Source organism: Ciconia boyciana, chromosome 6, assembly GCF_034638445.1.
Source record: "Ciconia boyciana chromosome 6, ASM3463844v1, whole genome shotgun sequence".
NCBI lineage: Eukaryota > Metazoa > Chordata > Aves > Ciconiiformes > Ciconiidae > Ciconia > Ciconia boyciana.
In genome coordinates, this window is record NC_132939.1 from 36,595,694 (window position 1) to 36,620,146 (window position 24,453).

A 24,453-nucleotide genomic window follows, 5' to 3' on the forward strand; every position below is an offset into this window, starting at 1 on the left:
CAGTTCCCCAAACTCAGAAGTAGCAGAGCCCACAGCGGTAACACGCACAGCCTTCGCTGGATCCTGTCCTTGCTCCTCAAGAGGGAAAGCTGTCAAACACATTGCGGTAACACGATACCACCTCCACATAGCAATACAAACACCAGCTTTGCTTTCTTACTATTCACGGCTTGGCATGGCTTATGAATTCATACGGAGGCAAAGATATTACGGGCCAAATTTTCGAACACTTGTCTTTAATAAAGAACAAATAAAGTCATACCACCTCATTATTTTCCTGTTTGTGGAGTTACAGGTATAACCATTTTACATGCAATTTCTTCACAGAGCTGTGCTATATCACTTACTCAGATAACGAAAATCCACTGTAAACCACCACTGTCATTTGGCAGTGTCATTAGCTTTTAAATTCAGGAATTAGCATTCTAAATTGCCTCTCTTACGACATGCACCACTGCCTGATACTCAAATTCTGGTTATGTTTGACATTACAGTTTGGGGAATAAAATACAAAGAAAATGATAGGTATTTTTAGTCAGATCTATACAAATCCAGATGTCTACCATACTAATGTATAAAAAAGTGTAGCTTTACCCTTTCCATTTTATGTTACAAACTGGAGATGTCCATATTAAATTGTGAAATTATATTTCCCGGGCTATTTCAGTAATTTGCAAAAAAACCCCCTTGAAAGCAGAGACTAGTAGAGCAATGTTGGTGTTTGATTTTGTTTGTTAAATGTCAGGCCCATAAGGCAGCACTTGATTAAAGTCATGTGTGCTTCAGCAGAAGCAGTCCCAATGTGAATGTAACTTTATGTCTTAACTGCAGCAGGACTTTCTCTATAGAACAGATACAATAATCCAAATCCCAAAAGATTGTGTGGTCTCTTTGCGCTAAATTGACACTACAAAGTGGCCCCGAAGCAGCAGACTTGGCGGCGGGAGGTCTGCCCCAGCCCAGTGGCCCGCTGCCAGCCCAGGGACTCCTACACTGCTACCCCCAGATGCTGGCACAGAGGATGTAAACTAGAGCAAAGAGGACGCAGCCATCGCATTGCCATGTTTGCTGACCCCCAGAGATCATAATCCCATGGGGCAATGGTTATTACTTCTAGTCACCCAAGGCAGTCCTAATATATTCAGGTATAAGCACAGCACATGCTACCCCAAAAGCAAACGAGTGCAAAGGTCATTTCTGCACTGGTTTCACTGAGTGCATTCATAAGCAAAAGTTTTGGCAACTTTTCAGTAAGAAGATTTTACTGTCCTTATAGGAAACAAGTAGCAGTCTTGCAGGTATGTTACAGGCCAGGCAGCAAAGTAATCCAGCACTGTCTTAGTTTCCTTATTAGGAAAATGTAAACAAAATAGACATTATTAACATGCATGAGTAATCTGCATAATTTTACAGACAGTAGATGTCATGCAAAGTGCTATTTGTACAGTCTCTGCTGACAAGTCATTAACTACCAGTTGTTAGTAGAAATATTAGCATAATGTTCCAGACTCTTTTGAGTTTCATCATCTCAATCAGGCAAACAGTAACTACCTTTTTCTAAAACAATAAACAGGTATTTACTTCCTTTCAAAATAATAAAATAATCCCCAGCCTTTTCTCAGTAGCTATAAACAGTCTCTGCAGGAGAGTCCAAAGCCTCCCAAAGAGGCATCGTATTTTCTTATTCCTACAAACGATCAGGATTTAAGAGACATCACTTAATGTGGTCACTGAGGTTGACAGCATTATGCCTCTTTTGCGGATTGAAAACTTCAGACTCTCTGGGCTGTCATGCCAGCACCTTTATCAACCATCATCTCGTTTGAAGTGTTTTTAAGAAATAAAAATCAAAACAACCAAATCAAACACAAACAAACCACCCAAGAAGCTTTCTGTTGTATTGAATTGTACAGGAGGCAATGAAAATGTAAGGAGATGATATTTGCAAAATGAAAATAAACTTCATAATGGGAAATGTGAAGTCCAAGTGCTATAAACTGCCCGAGCTGAGCTACTGGTGCCCCCGTGTGTTTAAGTGAGATTTTACTGTTCTCCTATGCATGGTATAGTAGTCCTGACATTTGCATTATACACATATTCCCTTTCCCTCCCCCCCCAAAACCCTTAAATATTGACATAAAGTCATAAGCGTGCAAGGAAAGAAAAAAAAAAAAAGTCTCTCTTACTTCATAAACTCCCTGCCAGGCAGAAAAAAATAACTTCTATGTTTTTGAAATGTTGAAGGCATTTCTTTGTTTTATTCTTTTGTCCTCTATTAACATAGGTACAGCCCCCCTTGTGTATAGCAAACTTGAATGTAGCCCAGTGGTGCTTGTACAGTATTTTAGTGATAAACCTAAACAGTAACTACAGAAACACAGCTAGTCATTAAAAATTCCTATTTTGCTTTTCTATGTTTTTTCCCCTCTTTCTACAGATACTGCTAAGTGACTCCAATATAGCTTTCTGAAAATATAAATTAACAAGGAGAGCGAATATTATTAGCGAAAATAAAGTTGTTAATATGGGTTTATTACTTTTAGGAATCAGGAGGTGTGCAGGAAGAAAATCTGTTCAGTGGTCAGCAAAAACCAGCCGCTCCTAAGATATCACCTCGGGTGTTAAAAACACCTTCGCCTGACACTCATCACGCAGGATCTCTTCGGCTTCTGCAGTGCCGATGTGCCATGCACCATCTGCTGGCTCCGGTACACAAGTACAGGGAATTGGCCAGCAAATTCCCATTTTTGTGGCATATTTATCCTGCAAACTGCTTCCACTCAGCTAACAGAGCCCTAGCAAAGGAGAAGAGCTCACGCTGCCTCCACACATCCCTGCGGGCTTGGGGCGGAGAAGCCATCCTCCCCAGGCGGCTCCTGCTGCCACCGAGAGAGAAAACCCACCGCGCTCGCAGTCCTCTGGACCTCCGACGTCTGCCTTGGATTGCACACAGCTTGAACTTCACAGTCATTTCTTGGTAGATTAAACTCTTTATCAGGCATTTTCTAGACTCTACTCCTATTTTAGCAGCTTGACCTGAGGTAACAGGTAAATTGACAAATGCAAAGGGAAGGCAAAGAAAAAAAAACCCCAATGTATTTATAGATTTCAAAAGAAAAGGCAGTAACTTCTTTCAATTAACAAGCTGTACTTTTTTTTCTATCCATCAACAAGACAACTATCTGGTCACTTCGGAAAGAGAACACATGCTGCTAAATGTATTTTCTGAAAAGTGGCCATCTTTTAGTTATCTTTGGTACAGAGCAAGCTTGTGACTTCCCTTACTACAGCCAAGGCAGCCCTAAGTGGTCTTTGGGTTGATTTTTTTTTTGGCAGGGGCAGTGGGGGAGACCATGTATTGTTCCTTGCAACACATCCACCCTCTGGTTTTTAGCATTTTAAAGTTAAAATATGATGATTAACACCAGAAAAAATGTAGATAGCCAAGATAGAAAATGGGCATAATTAGGACATGAACTAACAGCAATAGTATTTTTGTTACATATAAAATTATTAAGATCTTATTCAGCTGGAAAAGGTTATTATAATAATCACTCAAATTTGCAAACATTTCATTATAATCAGGCTGCTAGTATAAACTTGTCTATATTACAGCAGCCTAAATTGGTTTCCAAATTCCAAAGCCACAGAAATTAATTTTTCCTGACAGCACCTTGTTTGCAAGTGTACACATATAATGGGTGAAATCTTGGCCTTTTGAAAATCAGTGTACTTCTGGAATCCTGGCTGGGCTGAAGCTGGTGACATCCACAGCTATCAACACTGCTGCAGGTCTACACTGCTGGGGCAATTTCTGACAAAAACATTTTGTTAAGTAAAACAATTTTCTATAGGAATGTACTAAATTTATTCAGCTCTGATTGATGAAGTGTTTTTATGCTGAGATGCAATATCTGGTCAAAATGAGAAACAGACACACTCCAGAACAGTCAGTGGGTTGATGATGAGGATGCTGGCACGGGATGAACCAGGTTTTAAACTGTCTACATTGGTCACTGCAACCTACAGTCTGAAAAATGGCTGGAAGTCAACACTCCTGGCAGCTCAGAATTTCTCATAATTAGTAAGAGTTTCACACCCAATTCTACTCTTCACTACTTTCAGGCAAAAATTCCCAATGAAGACAGCGCTCAGGAGAGTAGTTGGTGAATTACCACTCCGCCATGATGGTATTTAGGATGAAAACCCTATTTTGCTGTGACATATTCCAATTATTGTTAAACCTCTTTCTTCCCTTCCCCCTTATTTGTCCCTTCTATTGTCCTGTAGATTTTCTTTAAGCACTTGCATACAGAATTATTAGCCAGTGATAACAGTGTAACTATGTTGTGGAAAGCCCATAGGTGAATCCTTCAGAATCTGAAGCTTTGTACTGATGTACTCTAAAAACACATGCAGTTATTTTTTCTATAGTTCAACCATAAATTACTTATTGTTCATATGGATACCAGTGGGAACATCAATCACGAGTCCTTTCTCAATCCTCCTCAATACTCCTGTCAGCCAACACCTGTGCTACAGGCACAGAGTTTTTTGCTTAAATGTTACAATCCATGACACTGTTTCTTGCGCTGCTCAGTTCACCTCCTTGCACATTGGCCAAGAAGTATCTGAGACACAAGCAAGCTGTAAGAGCTCACCACCACCAGAAACATTCTTCCAGGAAGTCCTGCAGGTCTGTTTAGCAGAGCAGAAATTGGAGCTTCCTCCTCTGAGGAAATTCCATTTCTATATCATGCAACGGAATGTCACAAAATATGTGTGTAAGACCCAGACCCAGCCGCCCCCCCCCTCCCCCCCCCAAAAAAAACCACCCCAGTTCAGAAAGGTCACAATATTTTTACTATACTAAGCATTACACTTCATCTGCCCATAACAGGTCAATGTCTCACGGGAGTCCTCGTTCAAATGCCTCCTGTCCTCATTCCTCCCCAGAGGACAAGGTCCTTGCCTGAATCCTGTTCCTATTCTGTTTTGTTCAGAAAACATTGGCTGACTGGAGCCACTGGAAGGCCAGGAATGTCAGTCTCCTGGCAATAACTGAGGAGTGGGCAGACTGTGGGGAAAATGGTAAAAACTGCAGTTTTTCAGGCAGATACCATATGTGGAAGCATTATGTATTGCAATCTCTTACAGAACTAGACTGTTTTGGATAAATGTCTTACCATGCCATTTTATCAGTTCTGTTTCCAAAGTAGACACCTAAGAGAAAGTCAAACCCACTGTGCAGGTTTTTCCCCAAATTATGCAAAAATAAATATTCAAAGAGGATGAAACAGAGCATTGTTAACTGATTAGTAATTGGTATCTTAAATTCTGAAGTCTTTCACAATGTAATAGTTAAAATCACTGGTACAGAATGAAATTCAAGTTTTGTTGGATTAGCTATCCTGTAATTAATGGTCTATATTTAAACTCATGGTGAAAATTTATTGAATTATATGTACTTTTTTAAAAAGCAGTATGAGAAAATATTGTGTAGAATGACATAAGACCAAGTTAATCTTGCAACTAGAACCAACACTTTCAAAACACTTTCTTAAGTTGAAGTTTCTAATCAGATACTTTAAGAGATATCTATCTATAGATAGGCATATATCACCACAAGAAACCAAAGAAAGAGCAAGCGATGACTATCTGAAAAACTTACTGCAAAACACTCTATGAAAAGCAACGTTTGACATGAAGGTCTGATTTGCATGTCTATTTCTACACTGATTGATAGCATTCACCTTACAAGGCTTTTTCACTTTGGCAGAAATTTCTCAACAGGCTGTTAAATACCCATGGTAGACTTGAAAACAGAGAGTCATCCTCATCTGATCAAGAGAGGAATGTTAAATATGATAAATAAACTGGATTTACCACCTTTCAGTTTTACTCTGTTATATACACAGAAGGTATTTTTATTTTAAAAAAGGAAAAAAAGAAAAGAAAGAGAGGGGAAAAAAAAAAAAGGTTTGTTAAAGACCGTATGGATGACTGGAAAACTAGTATTATTCAAGTCTCACAAGCACAAGAAAAGTTTCAATACTTAAAAGAAGAGATTCTTAACCTGCTTTTGCTAACATTGCAATTAGGAAGTAATGGCAAACAGCTGAGATGAAATATTTGTCGGAGATCCAGATTTGCTTATCTAAGTTGTTTTTTTTAAAAAAAAACGTCTGGGGAAAAGAGGGAAATGGAGAGTAAAATTACTCACTTCTACCAGTCTGTCCCAATTTCTCTACACAAAAACTCTCATAAAGGAGGAGGAAAGGGCAAAGGCCAAATTTTACTCCTTAAACCTAATCTCTGTCATTTAAGTTTGCAGAAAAGCATATGTCCATCAAAATTTCTTTAGAAAATATATAAGCTTAGGTCTGCAATTGTCTGGTAGATATGCCTGTTCAGCTTTAATCCTCTCCTTAGCCGCCATTAAGGCAATTGTATCTCTTTGGCTAGGATAGTCTGCACATCCGAATGAGGACAAAATAAAGGTCACAGACTTAGGAACTGTGAAGACTTGCTACACTGTGTCAAATTGGTTTAATTCTGAGAGAAGAGTTGAGAGTTTCTGCTCAGTTTTGATGTTTGCACATAAACTATAATATCTGGAGTTACATACCTTCACCCTTTTGCTGTAATCCCAAAATAAAAGCTAGTTTATTACAATTCAAATAGCAATACACTGCAACATTATCCTAATACCCTAATATTTGAGTGAGATATTTCAGATGGTTTGCACAGCTGTAAGACTGATTCCAAGGAAAATTACTCACACAGAGCGAGACCAGAAGTACTGACCAAAAAAATGAACCTAAGCCCAGAGCATCCATCACAGCAACACAATGTTGAGGTGCTACTTGTGGACGCAGGGACAGGAAGACCTGTCTCCTTTGCACCCCTTCAGCTGGAACCCTGGCTTCCCCCTGCCCACAGCCCTGCGCGATCCAGCATGGATCCTGTCCCACAGAGAGCTGCACAGGGTTCTGCAGCACGTAGGAAGAATCCCCTGTATAAGGTTTCTCCCTTTATCTCACATGACAACGCAAACATTTGACCTCTTCTGGTCTGCAAATGTTTCTAAAAAGCCATGAGATTTGGGCTGTATAGCTTACATTTGTTTCATGTGAAATATATATGTGATATATTTATACACACTGTTGGGGAAGAATTTATTAAACCTGTTGTTTTGAGGTACTAGAGACCAGACAATTCCAAGACAACATGACTTTTTCTACAAAGCCTGTGCATTAAACAACTCCACTACTTCTTCTGCCAAAATCATTACATTAAGGAAGGTAAAAGCTGGATGATGATTTTAAAACAAAGATCAGGCAACAACATGGTGAAGAAGTCCATGATTTTAAGCTCAGGATATGCTGCATCTATATGCAAAACAATAGTTATTACCAAAGGATACTAATAAATTCATCATAACTCAAAGTAGAAATTAGCTACCTTCAATGCTCTGTGGACCAACTAGATTCATAGCCTGGTGCGCTGGATATTCTACCCGTGGTCTAGCAATGCCCAATTGCTCCATAACCCCATGGAGGAGCCTCTGAATATCTGCTTCAGAAACCCTGTCAGGGGTCCTAGGGCTGTGGCTAAAAGCTGAAGCCAATCCAAATGCCAGCAGAAATATCATGTTACAAAGCAAGGTCGTTGTCATTCTGGTAGCCACTTTTATCCTGTGAAAAAGAAAGGAATTTGATTATAAATGATAGTGGAAAAAAAGTTCAGTATGCATGCTGGAAATAACTTCTGATCTTACTACTGCACATCACAGTTTACTACCACAGCTTCTAGGGGCAGCTGAAAATCTAGCCAGCTGAAGGCGGGGGGGAGCAGGGGGAATAGGGGGGGATAGGTTCTTCTCTTCTAAAAATATATTAAGTGGCAAACTGCAGAAATCACTTTTCTGATTTGCATTTGCCCATAACATTCATTAACAGTCACTGCAAACAAAATGGATCCACTGTTTCATTTAATGAGAGTATGTTTCCCCTCCCTTCCCCCCCCCCCCCCCATGTTTATTATGCTATTTTATAAAGCTCTGGGCTAAAAGCAAAGAAGTCTTCAGCCAGGAACTGTGTTTTCCAAGCTCTATTCTTGCACTGCCTGAAAAATGAATCACTAGAAACTGCTGAACAACCTGGATTATATTTTATCTGTACCTTAAGACAAGAGGCTTCCTATTCATATGCATCATCTTCCCCACCTGAAGCAAATAGGTTTCAGCTGCTTCCTTAAATCCTTTTCACTAAATGGCTGCACAGTGTAGTTTAAGTAGGAAAAAACAACCAACCAAACAACTAAGCACCACTTACTGTCCTCTTTGAGAGGCTGAATTTGACTCAGAATGCTTGTTTCTTAAAGCTCCTTTTCCCCTCACATCAGAGAATAATTAAAATGCATCACTTCCAATCCCCTGAATAAACAAAAACCCCTCAAGTCCCCCTTGTCTTCCTTAAAACACACACAGCTGCCTGATTTCTCCACGCCAGACGTTTAAAGATGTTCCACTGCTCCAACCGCCCCCCGCAAGGTACCTGAAAACGTCTTTGAGACAAAAATGGCTGAAAAAAACAATGCTGGAAATATTCCTCCCTGCGCCTGCGCACGGCTCCGGCACGGCACGGCACCCATCCCCGCTTCACCGGCCTCTGCAGGAGAGCTGCGCGCCAGGCGAGCCCCCTTTTTTCTACTCAGAGGCAAAAAAAGCCTGCTTTCTACCCAATATTCCCCGTTAATGTGCAGAGGAGCAGGGCCGCCGCTCCGCTGCCTGCACCGCCCCGCACCTCTGCGCTGCGCCCGTGGAACGCTGGACCGCGACCCCCCTCCCTGCCCCGCAGCCAGGGCAGCTCAGCCGCGGCACGGAGCCCCCCGGACCGGGCCGGGCCGGGCCCCGCCGCCGCCCCGGGAGCGCCCCACTCACCTCCCGCTCCCGGCGCGGCTCTGCGGTGCGGCGGCTCCGCGGCCGCGCATCCTCCGTGCGCAGCCACGGCCCCTCGCCCCCTTCCCCCGCGGCCGGGCCCGCCAGCTGCTCGCTGGCACCTGCCGCGGCCCTCTGCTCGCTGCGTAGGTTTGTCCGATGCAGATGACAGAAAGCCTGGGGGGGATATTCGAGATCTGCCTTTTCAGCTAAACGCTATAGTCCAAAAATAAACCGAAGGTTGTTGACGGATTAACGGTTACAGAAGTAAGGTATTACGTATTCCTAGGATTGTGTCTGTCTTCCCGCTGCAATTTCTCTCCCTGGAATAATACGATCAGCGGTTTACTTACAGAATAATAGTATTACCAAAGTGCAGGTTTACAAGGTAACAACATGGCAACCATCTCTAAGCACTTGCAGGTAAAGGTCCCTGGGTTAAGCAAATCCATATACATCATCCATAGCAGAGGTTAACAAAAAGACACCTGTAAAAGGATCTTGCTAAATGAAGTCTATCATTTACAGCACTTGGCAAAATGGTAATTTCTAAACGTTATTTTATGTAACACATCTTCACTGCTACTGATGTGAATGGGACCATGTTCCATTTTAGGATAACTATCTACAGAAAAGCTCTGAGATTATACCCCATAAACCACAACAGATCCGTGAACTACACTTTCAAATGTAGATTACTCTCTCTTTTTGCTGGTCTCCAGTACATTATACATGTCTGTAACTTGCAGGATTAAGCAGTAGGGACCTCCATTGAGCATCTAGTGTTTCTAATCTTTCTCCAAAACATGATCAACTTTATGTAAATGGATGTGTGCCTAAGCTGTTCTGTAAAACCTCTGAAAACAGAGCCTACAGCTTTCTTTGACAGTCTTTCCTGGTGTTTAAGGGTTTGTGTGTCAGGCCCCTACCAAAATCTTCCTTTCTGACATTTAAGTGTACTGGTTCAAGACCGGTTTGCATTGATCAAAAATAGTTTACTGCTCCATCCATGACACATTGCCAAAGCTACATTAACATTCAAAATATTTGGTACATATTAATAGAAAAAAAGTCTCAAGTCTTGCTCTTTCAAACACAAATTGATGTGACAGCTCACTATTACAGGAGTCAGATCTCATTTTCTTCCTCATGACATTGCCTGTATCTCCTTCTGTCCTATTTCCATCTCCTACCTCCTTGCATCAGTTATGACAGCTGGCAGTTGCTTTGCTGAGCCTTATTTACCTCTGTGAAATGATACAAAGTGTGGTGATACAGAAGTAGGCCTGCATTCAACCTATTGAGGGATCTGCCAGCACCAGCTAAAGGCAGAGGGTAGGAGCACAAAGCTGAGAGCAGGGAGAAGCAGCTTCCTCTGTGGATGGGGGTGAACTGTTCTGTTGGCTCCCTTATTGCATGAAGCTGAAGCTTCCGATGGCTTCGGAAGAAGGCTTCGGAAGCTTCAGCTTCATGCAATAAGGGAGCCAACAGAAGGCTTCATGGCTCGGAAGCCATGAAGATCCTCTCATGGCTGTTTCCCTAGTGTTAGATCTTAACAATAACATAGCAACAGAGTGAGGCAGCTCAGCTGGGCTGATGGGGGCTGGAGGTTTCCCCCAGATCACTGAGCTGAACCAATTCAGCTAGTAAGTTGGTGGATATGTGGGGAAGGAGGCAGGGAACAGAAAGCAAGCAGAACTATTCCTTTCATTAACGTATCACTCGAGAAGTTTAGAAGCCTACTCCTGCTAAATTATCTTGCACCATGCCTTTTGCTGGTTGCGAGAATCACCAACATGTACCCAAGATGAACAAAAAGGAGAGCCAGAACAGAATCACTTCTGACTTCAGTGTTTGCAGACTTACTCATTTTTGATGTCCACAGTCTGCATATGACAACATAATCTAGATTTCTAAGTCATTATAGAAGAATGGGCTCAGAAAAGGGACAAAACCAATGGTTTTATTAAAACCAAAAGTATCCAGTGCTTTCAGCTCTTAAATTTTGCCAATAAGCAATTCGCACATACAGAGAGCTAATGAACAGTTTCGGATGTTTACTCTTAAATAATTTTACAACTGATGACAGACATAAACAGTTTTAATTCCAAAAGATGTAAACATTTGCTTGTGCAAATAAACTTTAACACACTATGGCTTCTTACATTCGTCTCTTGCAACATTATCAGCACCTAAAACCTGCTTCTGCACCATCTAGTTACTGCTATTCTATTGCTCTAAAAATAAGTTAAAACCATCCTTTCATATTAAGATAAAATATTTTACTGCTCACAACTGAAAATACTGGGTACCTATTGCAGAACACATTGCTGGATGAAGTTTTAAGACTTTTCCCTTCTTGAATAAACTGCACATTTATTTTCCATGTGTTCTAATAATTCTCCGGTGTGTATGTACACATGTCAAAATTAATTCATTTACCTACTCAACAAGGAAAATATGCTCCCTATTTACTCCAATAGAGATAAAACCCATTGTCTCAAAAGAAGTAGAGCTGGTGTAAGGTCCAACCTAAATATCAAAGTAGTGCTACAATACACTTAAAACTAAGATGTAAATAAATTTAACTACCAATACTCAGCATCAAGACATTTTCTTTCACATGTCTGTTATGTTTTAAATGTTTGAGAATTTTTTTTAAAAACTTGGTACTTAGTTTAAATACTGCAAAAATTGTTTTGGGAGATGCAGCATGTTGTTAGAAGCTGAGATAATCAAATATGAGATCTAAAACAAACATTTGTAGGAACAGGTTATTTTTGTTTTAGAAGTCAAATTTGTTTGGATGAACTGACCAGCATTTACAAAAGTTTCAGTAAATGAAGAAAATCTCAACATAAAACAAATTGTTATTTGTACAAGTCCATGACTCATACAGTTAAAAAAAAAATACAAATAATTAGAGCTAAAAAAAATAATCACACAAATTTAGATTTTCCAAAGGTTAACCAAGTTACAATAAGCCCATTTAGTCATCATATTTGATCTTATAAGTCTATTGGTTTTGCAGTTGGTAGCAGTTTCACTTTAGGTATTGGATTCTTTGGAGAGCCTCTATAACGAACTCTTTCTTTTCCTGAAGCACTTCTTGTGATTGTAGATTTTTCTGGGGCAGCACCTGGAATATTTATATTTGCATTAACTTTTAAACTGGATTTCACTGTTTCATGATTGGTTAGATCTTCTAGAACAGACTTGGATGGATGAACAGTCGCTTTCTGTTCGTGGATTCCAGCAGTTCTGACAGAAGCATCAGGCTTGTCTGATGGATTTAATGGCCTGCAACATGATTTGGATGTTAAGTCTAGCTGCTTATGAGATACAGAAACTTGGTCATACGTACTTTCACTCCTGAGTGGCAAAGCCACGGAATTCTTTGAGGGCTTTTCTGTGCCAGAGAATAGTGCAGAATCATAGCTCAAAGATTTAACAAGCGGTGAACCAACATCACTTGCTTTAAGCAGCTGAGAGCTTACGGATCGTCTGTTAGCTTCCAATAAGGAATTAATTCTTCTTACAGACTGTCTAACAGGAGTACGTTGAAACTTAAGAGGTGGTTTAGTTTTGCTTGCAGAACTTGGATCATTTAATGAAAGCTTGTTGAACCATTGTATATGGTCAGAAACCTTTCCATGGTCAGAAACAGTTGATGTTTTAGTTAAAGCTTTATCAGAATTTTCAGCTTGCAAGTATTGGTTGCCTACTTCATTTTGTGATTTAGGCAACTGCGAAGTAGGAAGCTGTCCTGCCACGGAAAGTTTAGCAGTATCTTCTTCTAGATTACAGCACTTTACCATACAGTTTTCAGCTGTTTGTGAATGTGTTGATTCTATTTCCTCTTTTCTTCCAAAGGAATCCAATTTGTTTAAGTCATCTTTTGATGAACTGTTCTGAACAGTCAACTTGTCTTCCCTGGCCAGTACTTGAGGCACAGGAAGTTCTGTTACATTTTTTATATCTGGTTTCGGGACCTGAAGTTCAATCTCAATAGAAGTTTTGAAGTTTCTTTTCTCCAAAACTTTAATTTCATCTTTTTTTGATTGCTGTTTATCGATAGTATAAGATTGATTAAACTGGCGCAACAGCTCTCTGGATTTTGTATTTGCTAGATTTTCAGAAACTTCTTCAGCTAACAATTCTTTCTCTGGACTGCGCCCTGTGAGACACAGAGTTTCATTTAATGTTTCACCTGCTACATCCAAGAAGGAAGATTTTGTATCACCTATCAAATTGTGAAGATTACTTCCAGATGCAGAGAAGGCTTGCTTAACTTTCAGTAATGTTTCTGCAGTTGAATTACTTTCCTCTTCACAAAGCAAAAGTTCTAAGCTGTTGTCTTGTTTGCTTACAGTTGTGGATTTGAAACCACCCGGAACAACTGGTGGCTTTCCAAATATCAAAACAGATTCTGAAGAACCAATTCCTGTTTCAGGGTGTCCTGGAAGAATTCCCTCATTCCTGCTGATTGCCTGAGAATCTGTAACAATAGGACTATTCCATGACATTTGGTGAACTACTTTGTCGTGACATTTTGGAGTTAGCAAGTTTTCTTCTGACTTGCTCACATACTTTGAACCTTAAAATAAACATCACAGCGTTTAAGAACAGTATTTTGTGATTTTAATGATCATTATAGGCAAAATTCTTGCTAAAACCCCCTAATTATCAAAGCAACACTGAATTTAAAGATGCCGTTACTCCCTTAAGTTTCAGAGATGTGAAAAAAGGTTGTAATATTAAGAACTAAAATTACATCTCTCATCTTGCTTAACTAACAAAAGAGAACTACTAAAATACACTAGAAACATAGCAAGCCTGTCCTAAACCAATTCTTTTTCCCCAGAAGCCACTAACATTCAAGTAACTTCTGTCCTACTAGCTAGAAGCACTTTAAATCCAATTGCTTTTATACCTTTATCAATAAAGTTACTTTTGCTTTTCAAAAGCAAAAGTCTTCCCCATCTAATATATTCTGTTAGATACTTACCTTTCTTAGGGAATTTTTCATTGACACATGGGCTGAAGAATACATCTCTTTTTGCACATTCAGTTCTGCTTTCCAAACCTTGTTGACTTGCAAGGCGCCTTCCAATATTTTCAGATCTATTACCAACCGCACATCCTGATACAACATTCTTGAACAAATAAAAGGTATTAATTACTTTCATATAAACTTGTTTATATGAAAGTAATTTGGAATCTCATTTACAGAGGAACCTCCAGTAAAAGGCTATGCATATCAGCATAGGAGCCTTTTCTTGGCCATACTTCATCTTCCCTCAATTCTCTGTAGACCTAGGTAGTGAACAACCCACCTGCAGTGAGGTAGGCTTAACCATACTCTGAACACAGTGATTCTGTGCATAGGCTCTGTAATATCAGAATTTCAGGAACTGTGAGACCTACTGATCACAAGTGTGGTGAGTTGACCCCAGCTGGCAGGTAAGCTCCCATCTAGCTGCTTGCTCACTCCCCCCACTCCCCAGCAGGATGAGGAAGAGAACCGGAAAGGCAAAAGTGGGGCGGAGGGAAAGAACAAAAAACCCCCAAACCCACAAGTGATGCAAAAGCAATCACTCCTGACAAGTAGACCGATGCTGAGCCAGCCCCTGACAGTGGCTACTTTGCAAAAACTCCCCCCATCCCAGTTTTATTGATGAGCATGACATTATATGGTATGGAATAGTTCTTTGGTCATTTCAGGTCAGCTGTCCCCTCCTCCAGCCTCTTGCTCCATCCCAGCCAAACCCAGTACAAGCTGATCAGTTACTGCTATGAAAATAAACATAGGGCTTCTTGTACTTGACAGCAGGTCCAGTTGTGCTGTGATCCCTCTGTTACCAAATAAGTCCTTCCTGCTACTGAAAAGCAGTGCCCAAAACTTAGGGTTAAAATTTGCACAGTAACAAGAAGACTGGGTTAGAAGCAGAATACTTACCATTTCTCTGTTGCTTTTCCCCAAACCAAACTTCAAGCGTAACGACCTACGAACCATTTCTTTTCGGCTAATCTTTGGAGAAAAACAACCTGTCTTTCCTGATTCAGCCCTGGGAGGACAGAGGGGAAGAAGTGACACAAAAAACTCTTTAGGAGTGCATAAAACATTCTGACACTGGTCATTTAGTTATCATATGGTTATTTCCTCTAGTTTTACTTCTTCTATTGCCTTCTTGGCAAACTTTTTTAATAGACACAGGATGCTACTATGCCAGACCTTACTTTGTTTTGAGCTCCATTTTGCAACATTGGAAGATCTGGTGATTTTAAGATTACTATAAAAATTTGGTATGTTTTGAACACCAAAAAAGATCATTTTAAAGACAGATTGAGATTTTATACATCATTAGCAAGGGGTCTAGACCTACCTTTCCAATTTATCTGTAGTTTCTGAGAGCTAAGGCAAATTACCTGTATAATTTTTTGCTTGCATGTCTTTTACTTCTTCTGTTCCCTGTACTAGACAGATGATTTTCACCAGCAGTTGAAGGAGACAGTGATGTTTGTGATGACTCAAGAGATACACAAGGGCTTGCTTCAAACTGAACTACAGGAACAAAATCATTTTTACATGATCTTACTATAGTCACATTTTTCAGATAAAGACTTACAGTTAATACAATAAAGAATAGGTTTTTAAACAGGACAGATTTGCTTGCTTATTTTGTGGAATGCTGGCTTGAAATTACTTTGACTTCCACTTTTATTTAATATTAAATGAAGCTGTTGCTTGTAGCATCCATAGAAGCAGCTGGATTGCAATTAATTGCATACTACTGATATCACTACCTCAATTAAGTTTCCACACTGCTATCATCAGATCAGTTCCTCAAATTTAAGAGCTTAATAAGAAAAATTAGATTCAGTCTTAATATTATTTGCAGTGTGCTTTTTTACATACCTAGCCAGAACAGTTAAAGCAACAATAAATGAAAGAGTTAGTATTCTACTAAACTTTTTTATGAAACAGATGCATTACTACTATCTTTAGAAAATGTCATTGCTTTGGTTTGCTTATCCATAGAAACAATAATTTCATGGTGAGCATGAAGTGATTTAATAAACAAAAGCAAGAAGTTTTATACCACTCAACTGACGAAAAAAAATTTATCTTCAGGCAAAACAAACATAGCCAATCTAGACAATTCTTTTTACTTTAACTTCAGCTGGCAGCACATTAAGGAACCAAACAAAAATAAAATAAGATTTGCAGAAGAGCCTGACAGTTGGAAGCACTCTAGTAGAATGAAGTATTAAAGCACTGTCAAACAAAAGAAACTTTTTCTATAGAATTTTGAGATTATTTAGCATCTAGAGAAAACAAGAGGTGACTGGATTCAAGAAAGAACCTTTATAATAGCAACAGTTACATTTCACATAGGGATAAGACCAGCTATTTAAGTATTTAGGAGACAGAAGAAGGCTACAACTTTCAAAAGGTTGGAAGCATAGGCAGTCTTCATGGATTTGTGTGCTAAGATAGAAACGCGAGTATAACCTGGGTGATACAGAGGGACTGAAAAAAAATAAAAGGACATCAGGATTGCAGATTTGAGAGATTAATATAACAGAAAACAAACAGAATTTTGCTTTTGCTCAGTCCATGTAACATGACAGTCGCTGATGAACATAGACTAAGACAGGAAAGTAGTGCAAGGAACACTGTTAAGTGAAGATTATCAATGACTGCCTAACAAGAACAAAAGACTGTACATTTAAATTAAAAGCCATAAACAACCACTTCAAGCAGCAAGGAAAAAATGAAGGCACTGTACCTGATGCTGGTGTTGAGCTGCTGTTAAAAATGCTACTTGGTAACAATTCAAACGCAAAACTATGCTTAAAAGATCGTCTCTTCTTGCTGGACAAGCCCTGAGAGCAATCAGTTGGAAGTTTACGCTTGGTACTTGGAGTAAGAACCACTGGAGTCACCGATGAAAGGACTGAAATTAAGAAAAACAAATTTGCAATAACAGCTTAAAATGTTGAGAGTTTACTAAAATATAAACAGTTGTTTTGGGTTTTTTTTAAACTCTGAAGGAAAATTGTTGTAAAAGCTTAGCTAAAGTGCATGCATTTTGAACAGGCAAAGCAATCAGTATAGCTTAGGGTTTGTTTTTTTATTTTGGTTTTTTTTTTTTTCCCCGCAAGTTAGAGTACCAGAAAGGAAAATCCAAAACCACATATTAATAAAATTATAGGTATTAGGAGGAAAAAAAAAAAAGTATAGTCATCTTCTGTAACTTTAAGAGACAGAGTAAGAGCGAAAGAATTTCAGTCCTGGCAATTCATTCCCAAGATGATAAAATGCTGCACTACTGCACTGAAGCCTTAGTGTGCATTAGATAAAAAGCGATAGTTCAGCTGTGTAATCCTAGAACTGCACAGCACACTGCTGCAGTGATTGTAGCTGCTCCAAGAACTACAGTAAATGCAGTATCCTCAATAAATATGTATCTACATTCAAAGTTTTAAACAATTTAAATGTAATCACTTATTTTCAAACTAAGTTGTAGTTCTTCAGTTAAAAGAAAATTGTAGAATATAATTGACAAATCCAGAAGATACTGCATGGGTTTTATTTAGTACAAATACACCAATACCTACCGCTTCTGTCTTGTTGAGGTGTAGTGGAGGGTGTTCTGTTAGATTTAAATTTATTCAATGCTCCACTAACAACATCTGAAATGCAAGACACACCGAGCAATCAAATTTAAATATTAAGTTTGTCTTGCTCTATTTTCAACTCAAGTTTAACTTGTATTCTTTCAGAGAGAAATAATGCAAATCAGTTTAAATGGTTGTTTTATGTAAAAACTATAGTCCAGATCTTCTCACCAACATAGTTTTTGTTGCTTTCACAATAGCTGAAAAATTCTATTTTCCTTAACAACAACAACAAAAAATCATGCACAGACAACAGAATTTTCTCATAGAAGATTCTACTGATCATTATAAAATTATATGCCTTCTGATTTCTTGTAGGCAAACCTAGAAGGTATTCATTGAAGTCTGTCACAGAAAGTCTCACAGACTTTCTCACTTTACTAGAGAGTAGTCTTGAAGCTGAAAACCTCTTAGAGCTTTGAAGTTAGACCCAAATAGAAGTATGAAATTTTGGTCTTGAAAAGGAATAACGTACAACTTTTCTGTCAACTATGTGTTTTTGTTTTGGGCTGTTGTGTTTTTTGGTTTTTGTTGGTTTTTTGTTTTTTTTTTTTAAAGGCAAAATTAAACCCAGCAGAGTATACACGTGAAGTTTTAACTGTTTTTCCTGCTTTTAAAAGTATAAAATGGAAGTATTTTTATCAACTGCTATTGCAACCTACAGTTGTATTTCCATGTGTTCATAGCGAAGCTTAGCAAACTACAAGCCTGTGGTACTTCTTTTATGGTGTCTGGTAGATATCAGGTACTTTTTAAAAACTCATCTTTAAAAATAAAGTGTAGTAATACTATGTTTTACTACATCTGGAGAAAGAGTAGAAGCTGCCTACTACCAGAATCTACTCCGCAGAATTAACAAATTCTAACTGCTTCTCCTCAAAATTTTAACATTCACAAACATTTATTGCTTTGCAACTCCAGGATGATCTCCATCCTTCAAAGTGGAAAAGTATATTACACAAAAAAATCCCATGCCTTGGCTAAACATATACAAAAATAAAGCCTTAATTTCAATTACTGTCAGGTTTAATATTCCAGGTACATAAGCTAAATACAGCCTCATATTTTTATAGCAATACATACAAAATCAGTGTTATAGTGGACTTGATTCAAGTCAAGTATACATATTCCATACTATTTCCTCAAAGAGAATGCAGAATAGAGAATATACCATCTGATCGTCCATATTTGGCAACCCCCCCATTGAACAGCTAAACTGCAAAAAAACCCAGACCCATGATATCAGAACACACAGTATCCACTAATATCCAATTCAGAGTTACACTTCAAAACACAAGTTAGTCACTCTAATTCAAAACACACATGCCATTTATATTCTTGCCTTCTCATGACCTGACTTATCAAAGTATGCAATATCTTTTAGTGTCCAAGTATAATTTCAAAACTAGCAAAAAAAAAGAAAAAACCCCTTTATCACTGTTCTGCAACAGGATCTGAAGTTGACTCAACAAAAAGCTGGAAGATTAATCTGGCTTCACAAATCTGAACACAAGCAAAATAGCTTCTTTGGTGGACAACAGACACACTAGAATAAACTCAGAGTAAATATACAATCAAGTGATGTGATTGCTCAAGTCTTATATAGATTTTGCAAATCAAACCCAACAAATTTCACAGGCATCTATTCTGCTTGTGGAAGAAGCAAGTGCTTAGGATCAGCACACCTGAAGTCTCAAAATAATTCTATTTTAGTTGCTGAAACTTTCACACAACATACCTACCCCCAACACTTCGATGCCTCCTCTTCTTACATTCACTGGGAGATTCATTTTCACTGTCTTCGTGGCCCCACAGCGAGGGAGTAGATTGAAAGGCATCAACACCTAACATTGCAGGAATCTTTTCCAAGATAAATTCTGGTACTTGTCCTGAATTAGTTGAGAAATATTTTTGGTTTTAAGTTATTTAAAAAATTGAAAAGAAAAGCTGTATACAAGTATGTGCAACAACACATTTTGATAAAAATTTATCATCTTACCGATTTCTGCTGCATGGTCAATAAGTGTTTGCACAACAGCAGCTTGCAAGCGAATTTTTTTTTCTGTACTGGCTGACATCTTTTCATTTTCATTCGAGTGTAAGAGGTTGGGAGCAAAAATCACTGCCAGATTACTGCTATCCATTCTGTTTTCATTGGATCTTAACAAGAAAAGGTTGGGTTTGGTTTGGTTTTTTTTACACAAGTTATCAGGACATAAGCAGTGGAGAGAGAAAAGACCAAATAAAACAAATGCAGTTAAAAAATAAAAAACAAAACAGAGTCATTCACTTGAGTGCTCACATACCGAGATTAACGTGTAGACTTATGCACCCCAGGCTAGGTAACCGCATGACTATGTTATTGAAATCAAGAGGTTATAGACCCTGGTCAGTTTTGGGGAATGCAAGGTATCAGTTAGATTATGTTAATTTTATCAGTCACTCCTTTGCTTTCCAAAGAAGAATGAGGAATACAGCTATGAAAGAATGCAACAAAGTCAGGTCTCCAGCAAAATAAGGTTTCATAAAGAAAACACTTTGGATTTATGAAAGAAAAGACCATGACTGAATTCTAGTGAATGACTGCAGATAAGAAAGTTTAAAGTCACAAACCACTCACAGAAAGTTAGAGCAGTTGCCTGGAAAGAGAAGTTGTTAAAGGAATTGGGAGCTGTTTACAAGCACTCTCTTTCCACTGACCTTAGGGACACAGTTTTCAGAAAGTTGAAAAAGTATCTCAAAGCTTCAATTGTTCTGTCAGCCATCAAACACGACAGCAACACAGTTGCAGTTTTCTTCTCATTTCCTAGCTGCTGAGCTTTGAAAAGGCCTTCCTGCAGGTGAAGTGGAAGGATGGGTTCTGGCAGCTCTCTAAAGAACTGTTTAAGAAGCCCTGCAACATCACATGGCAGTGCCGCTGAGAGGCAGTTTTCACCTTGATCCAGTTTACTCTGAAATTGTTCATAAGAAACATGATTTGAAGTCTTCAACATACCGTCAGATTTCTAAGTTTAGGCATTAATCCTCTAGCCCGTATCAGAAAAGACAGTCACATCTTCCCCATTTTTAGTTTCAGCCTTGTCATGTTTTACCTAACTACAGTATCTACAAAGACACACAGATGACGTTGTCAGACCGCATGTGTTAATTTACAGGTTTCCCATGTACACATCCTTCTGGGAGAACACTGCTAAAGAAATATCCTCACAGCATCCAGTGTGCATAACTGCTAACAAGTTTGTTCAGTCACAAGTGTATTCTCACCATCTGGAAAGCTGAAAAAGTTGCTGGGGGAGGGGTGGGTAAAGGTGAAGTTCACTAGTGTCTAGACTAGATCTCCTGTCATTTCTAAAGCAGCTAATGTTACCAGACTACTTCCAAAATTAAAACTTGAATATGACTGAAAGGAGTCCAAAAACTAAAACATGCAGATGATCAAATGAAATGCAGCTTATTAAAAAGAAAAAAACCAGAGGCTTTAGCAAATACCTTTAAAGCTTTTAAACGAACAAGAGAGCCAGACTTTCTGAAGAGTCCCTCGGTGTGAACATGTTCTTCCAAATATTCACAAGTATCAACAAGAAAGCTGAGGAAAGAACAGTAAAATACTTCTGACACTCAGAATAAAGCTTATTTTTTCCAGAAAAACTATTTCATTATAAATAGATAAAACTTAATATATAGGATAGTTTTCCCCAATGAAAAGAAGTATAAAGAAATACAACTGAATGATAGCTGTGGCTCTGAATTCCCCATCTAACTTCTGCATCCCTCCTTCCCCAGCTGAAGCTATTCTTATATATCCCATAAGCTTTAGCAGGCCTGGAATACTATGTTGTGTCTTCTGACAAGAGTTCAATACTATAAACAGAGCAAAGTAAGCATAAATCTAAATATACAGTGTCAATTTACCTTGGAATATAACCATATTCTGGCACAAATGACTGCGGTAATGCATGAAAAGATTTTCCAAAGATTTTATCCTAAAATACAAAATTCAGTTAATGTTATTCAAAAGTTGATAGGATTACCAACTACATATTACAGAAAATCACGTATTCCACGAATTACAAACAGAAGGGTAGTTAAGACAAAAAACAAAGTCTTTCAGATAAGACAGATAAGAGGTATTGTCAGGAAAACCACTATCATCTCTAGATAATCTGAGCCTATGCTGATTCTACTTACAGGTAACACCCTAGATTACTGTGAAATAATAGAAAGGTTTTCTGCAGTATGTTTTGCACTTTTTATTTTACAAGGAGTCAGTTTTCCTATAAGGCCCCCAAATCAGTAAGGATTTTGAACACACTGTTCTGGAATCTCACCTTACCTTTTCAAATTGACTAAATCCCATTTTTCTTAAAAATCAACACAACATATTTGAAACAACTTTTTTTTTTAAGTAACTTTTTCTTCATCTGAGGCACTTAAGATTGCTGTTACAGGGAGGATTAAACTCAACAGAATAGTCTAGAAAACTGTTCTGAACTGTCATATTTAGCATTTGTATTTAAGAAACTGTTATAACTCTATGGCCTTATAGCAAGACATCAGAGCATCTGTTACATATTAGAAAACAAGCAATTTCTTCAGTCATTACTACTGATGCTCACAGCATTTTTTAAAAATGTTTATGCGAGGTTACTGCAGTTGTTTCAGTTATAAAAGCCCACATTTCAATGTAACAACTTGTACTTTTCTTTCTTTGCCCCACTTCTTTTCTATTTATATTTACAGAACATGCAAGTTGGCCCCTCCCCCAAACAGAAGAAGATTGGCATCATGCCCAACTTGTTATCAGAGATGAATGCAAACTCTTGGTCACTTATACCTGAAATTCAAAGTGCTGACCATGTTAGGAAAATAGTTAATCAATAACTAACCCATTAGGCCGTCTTGGGCCTATCTGTCCTACAGAAAACAAGCATAACATGATAAGGAAAGAGAAGCAACACATTTGTCATTGTATTCCAGGTTGTAAAAGTACAAAAAGAAAGTTAACTCCAAGATACAATGTTTTTCTGTATTTACAAGATAATGTAATAGAGAATTCCAGTGGCTTGTAATTCAACATTTAAAATTCATAACTGCTATCCTCACTTTACTAGGTTTTGTTTGTCAGAAATTGTGATTTAAGGTCTTAAAAGAATGTCTGTTCCCTTACAACAGGAATAAAATGCCCCCTGGCAAAACAAATGTTATTCTATACCTTTTTCTACCTTGCTCAGTTGTTATTTAAATATACATTTTCTTCTTTGTATAAAATTTAAGCACTAGACAGCTGTATAGACATCTTTTATTATGACATACATATATTATACACAATTCTTATTACCTTCCTTCAAATGTGGCAAAAAAAAGTCTAGAACCATGTACTTGATATTGACAAGGGGGAAGAAGCGAACTCTAACTTTACTGTTGGTCTCTCCCTTTCCAAACAACCCAACTCAAGCATGTTTTCACAACTTCTTTGGCTTATATTGACCAAGGGTTACTGCAGCATTTTGTAATACCTTCTCAGCCTTACAGAAAGCTCCTTCTGAGAATGCCCGGTTCTGTGCCATATCAGTTGCACAGGGATCTGGTTTAGGACTTAATAGTAGTCCATGCTTTATAAATTAGAGCCTACCAGAAGATCAGTGTTCTGAAATGGACTTCAGTGCTGTATAAACTGGCATCCCTTATGATACTTTAGTTTTAAATAAGAGTCCCAAGACAGAAAACACACTTTTTTCCTTCAACGAAGTCAAAGTAGGTATTTAAGATAACAGGACAGATTTCAGTCCTCAGAGCACAGGCAAATCAAGGCCAGATCTGTCTGCACCAAAATTCCCATAGTCATGTCTTGTACTAAGAAACCATACAAATAAAGCCCTTCAAACCAAAAATCTAAGGAATCAAGTAAAATAAAAGACCTAAAACTTTTAGAAACTACACAGTAGCTATGTATTCCAAGACTAAGATTTAAATTCCACAGTCAGTGACATTAAGCACAGTAAAGTATAAAAAGCTCTTACATAGACAAGAGGCATGCATGCATGTTTGAGAGAATATCAACTGCGTTAACAAAACGAGGAACACATCCCCTTCACCATCTGGTGTGCCTTGCAACACTCAGGCCCTAAACGGGCGCGGGGAATTCAGCGTCTCTAGACCATTATCTTACTAAATCACAACATGGCTATCCTGACGACCGTCTGGAGCCCTTACTCGCTGAGGAAAAGGGGGAAAACCCGACTTTCCCCATGGCAGGGATGAAAACGTTTTCCCACGAGGGGAGGTGATGCCCAGTCAGGGGCTAGCAGGAGCAACAGAGTTACGGTAAGCGTCACTGATGCCAGAATCGGTAGCCACCCGGCCTCACCGGGGACAGAAGACCAGCTCCCGGACCGGTCTAAGCTTTGCTCCCACAGCGGCAACCGCCGTGCTCCCCCACCCCGCCGCGGCGGAGCGCCGGGGGCCGCCGTTGCCCGGCCCGGGGAGCGGATGCCCTCCGCGAGCGCCGCACCGCCACCGCCCTCCTTACCTCCGCGGCCGCCGCTCCCGACTGCTTGGCCGCTGCCAGGCAGCTCCCGCTCTTCACCTTAATCCCGTAAGAGGCCCGGAGCTCCTCCAGCACCGCCAGCCGCACCAGCCTCCGCCTCTGCTCCGCCATCCCGGCGCCCGCCGCCTCCCCGACCTCTCGCTCCCCAGCCCCCCGCCGCCTCTCAGACCCTGCTCAGCGCCATCGCGACCTCCCGACGCTGGGCCCGGCCCAGCCCAACCCCGCTCCCGCACCGCCGGTTACCGCCTGGCTCAAACCCAGCGCCCGACGCCACTCGCGC

General features: G+C 39.3%; 2 protein-coding genes across 4 annotated transcripts in view; both read right to left on the reverse strand.

Annotated features, from left to right (window-relative positions):
* SCG5 (secretogranin V) overlaps positions 1 to 9,062 on the reverse strand; it is a 32,155-nt gene extending 23,093 nt beyond the window's left edge. Inside the window, exons 1-2 of one of the 2 annotated variants that reach the window (XM_072863766.1) lie at positions 8,945 to 9,062; positions 7,465 to 7,697 (exon numbers count right to left, since the gene is read on the reverse strand). In XM_072863766.1, coding sequence (XP_072719867.1) covers positions 7,465 to 7,697; positions 8,945 to 8,994 — 283 coding nt within the window. In that variant the 5' untranslated portion in view covers positions 8,995 to 9,062. Of the gene's footprint in view, positions 1 to 7,464; positions 7,698 to 8,558; positions 8,615 to 8,944 lie in introns of those variants that run through there. The other variant, XM_072863767.1, reaches the window with a different exon arrangement.
* A 1,832-nt stretch (positions 9,063 to 10,894) lies between these two features.
* Positions 10,895 to 24,426, reverse strand: ARHGAP11A (Rho GTPase activating protein 11A). 2 transcript variants are annotated; one of them, XM_072863763.1, is made up of 12 exons: positions 24,156 to 24,426; positions 21,539 to 21,609; positions 21,116 to 21,212; positions 20,327 to 20,577; positions 19,626 to 19,786; positions 19,369 to 19,515; positions 17,567 to 17,641; positions 16,735 to 16,902; positions 15,371 to 15,506; positions 14,901 to 15,009; positions 13,950 to 14,097; positions 10,895 to 13,538 (listed from the first exon to the last, which is right to left on the reverse strand). In XM_072863763.1, the coding sequence occupies exons 1-12, from the start codon at positions 24,282 to 24,284 to the stop codon at positions 11,950 to 11,952; spliced, it is 3,081 nt and encodes a 1,026-aa protein (XP_072719864.1). In that variant the 5' UTR covers positions 24,285 to 24,426; the 3' UTR covers positions 10,895 to 11,949. The 2 variants fall into 2 exon arrangements, with proteins under 2 accessions (XP_072719864.1, XP_072719865.1); XM_072863764.1 differs by lacking the exon at positions 17,567 to 17,641 and having other exon boundaries at positions 24,156 to 24,425.
* Positions 24,427 to 24,453: the final 27 nt, after the last annotated feature.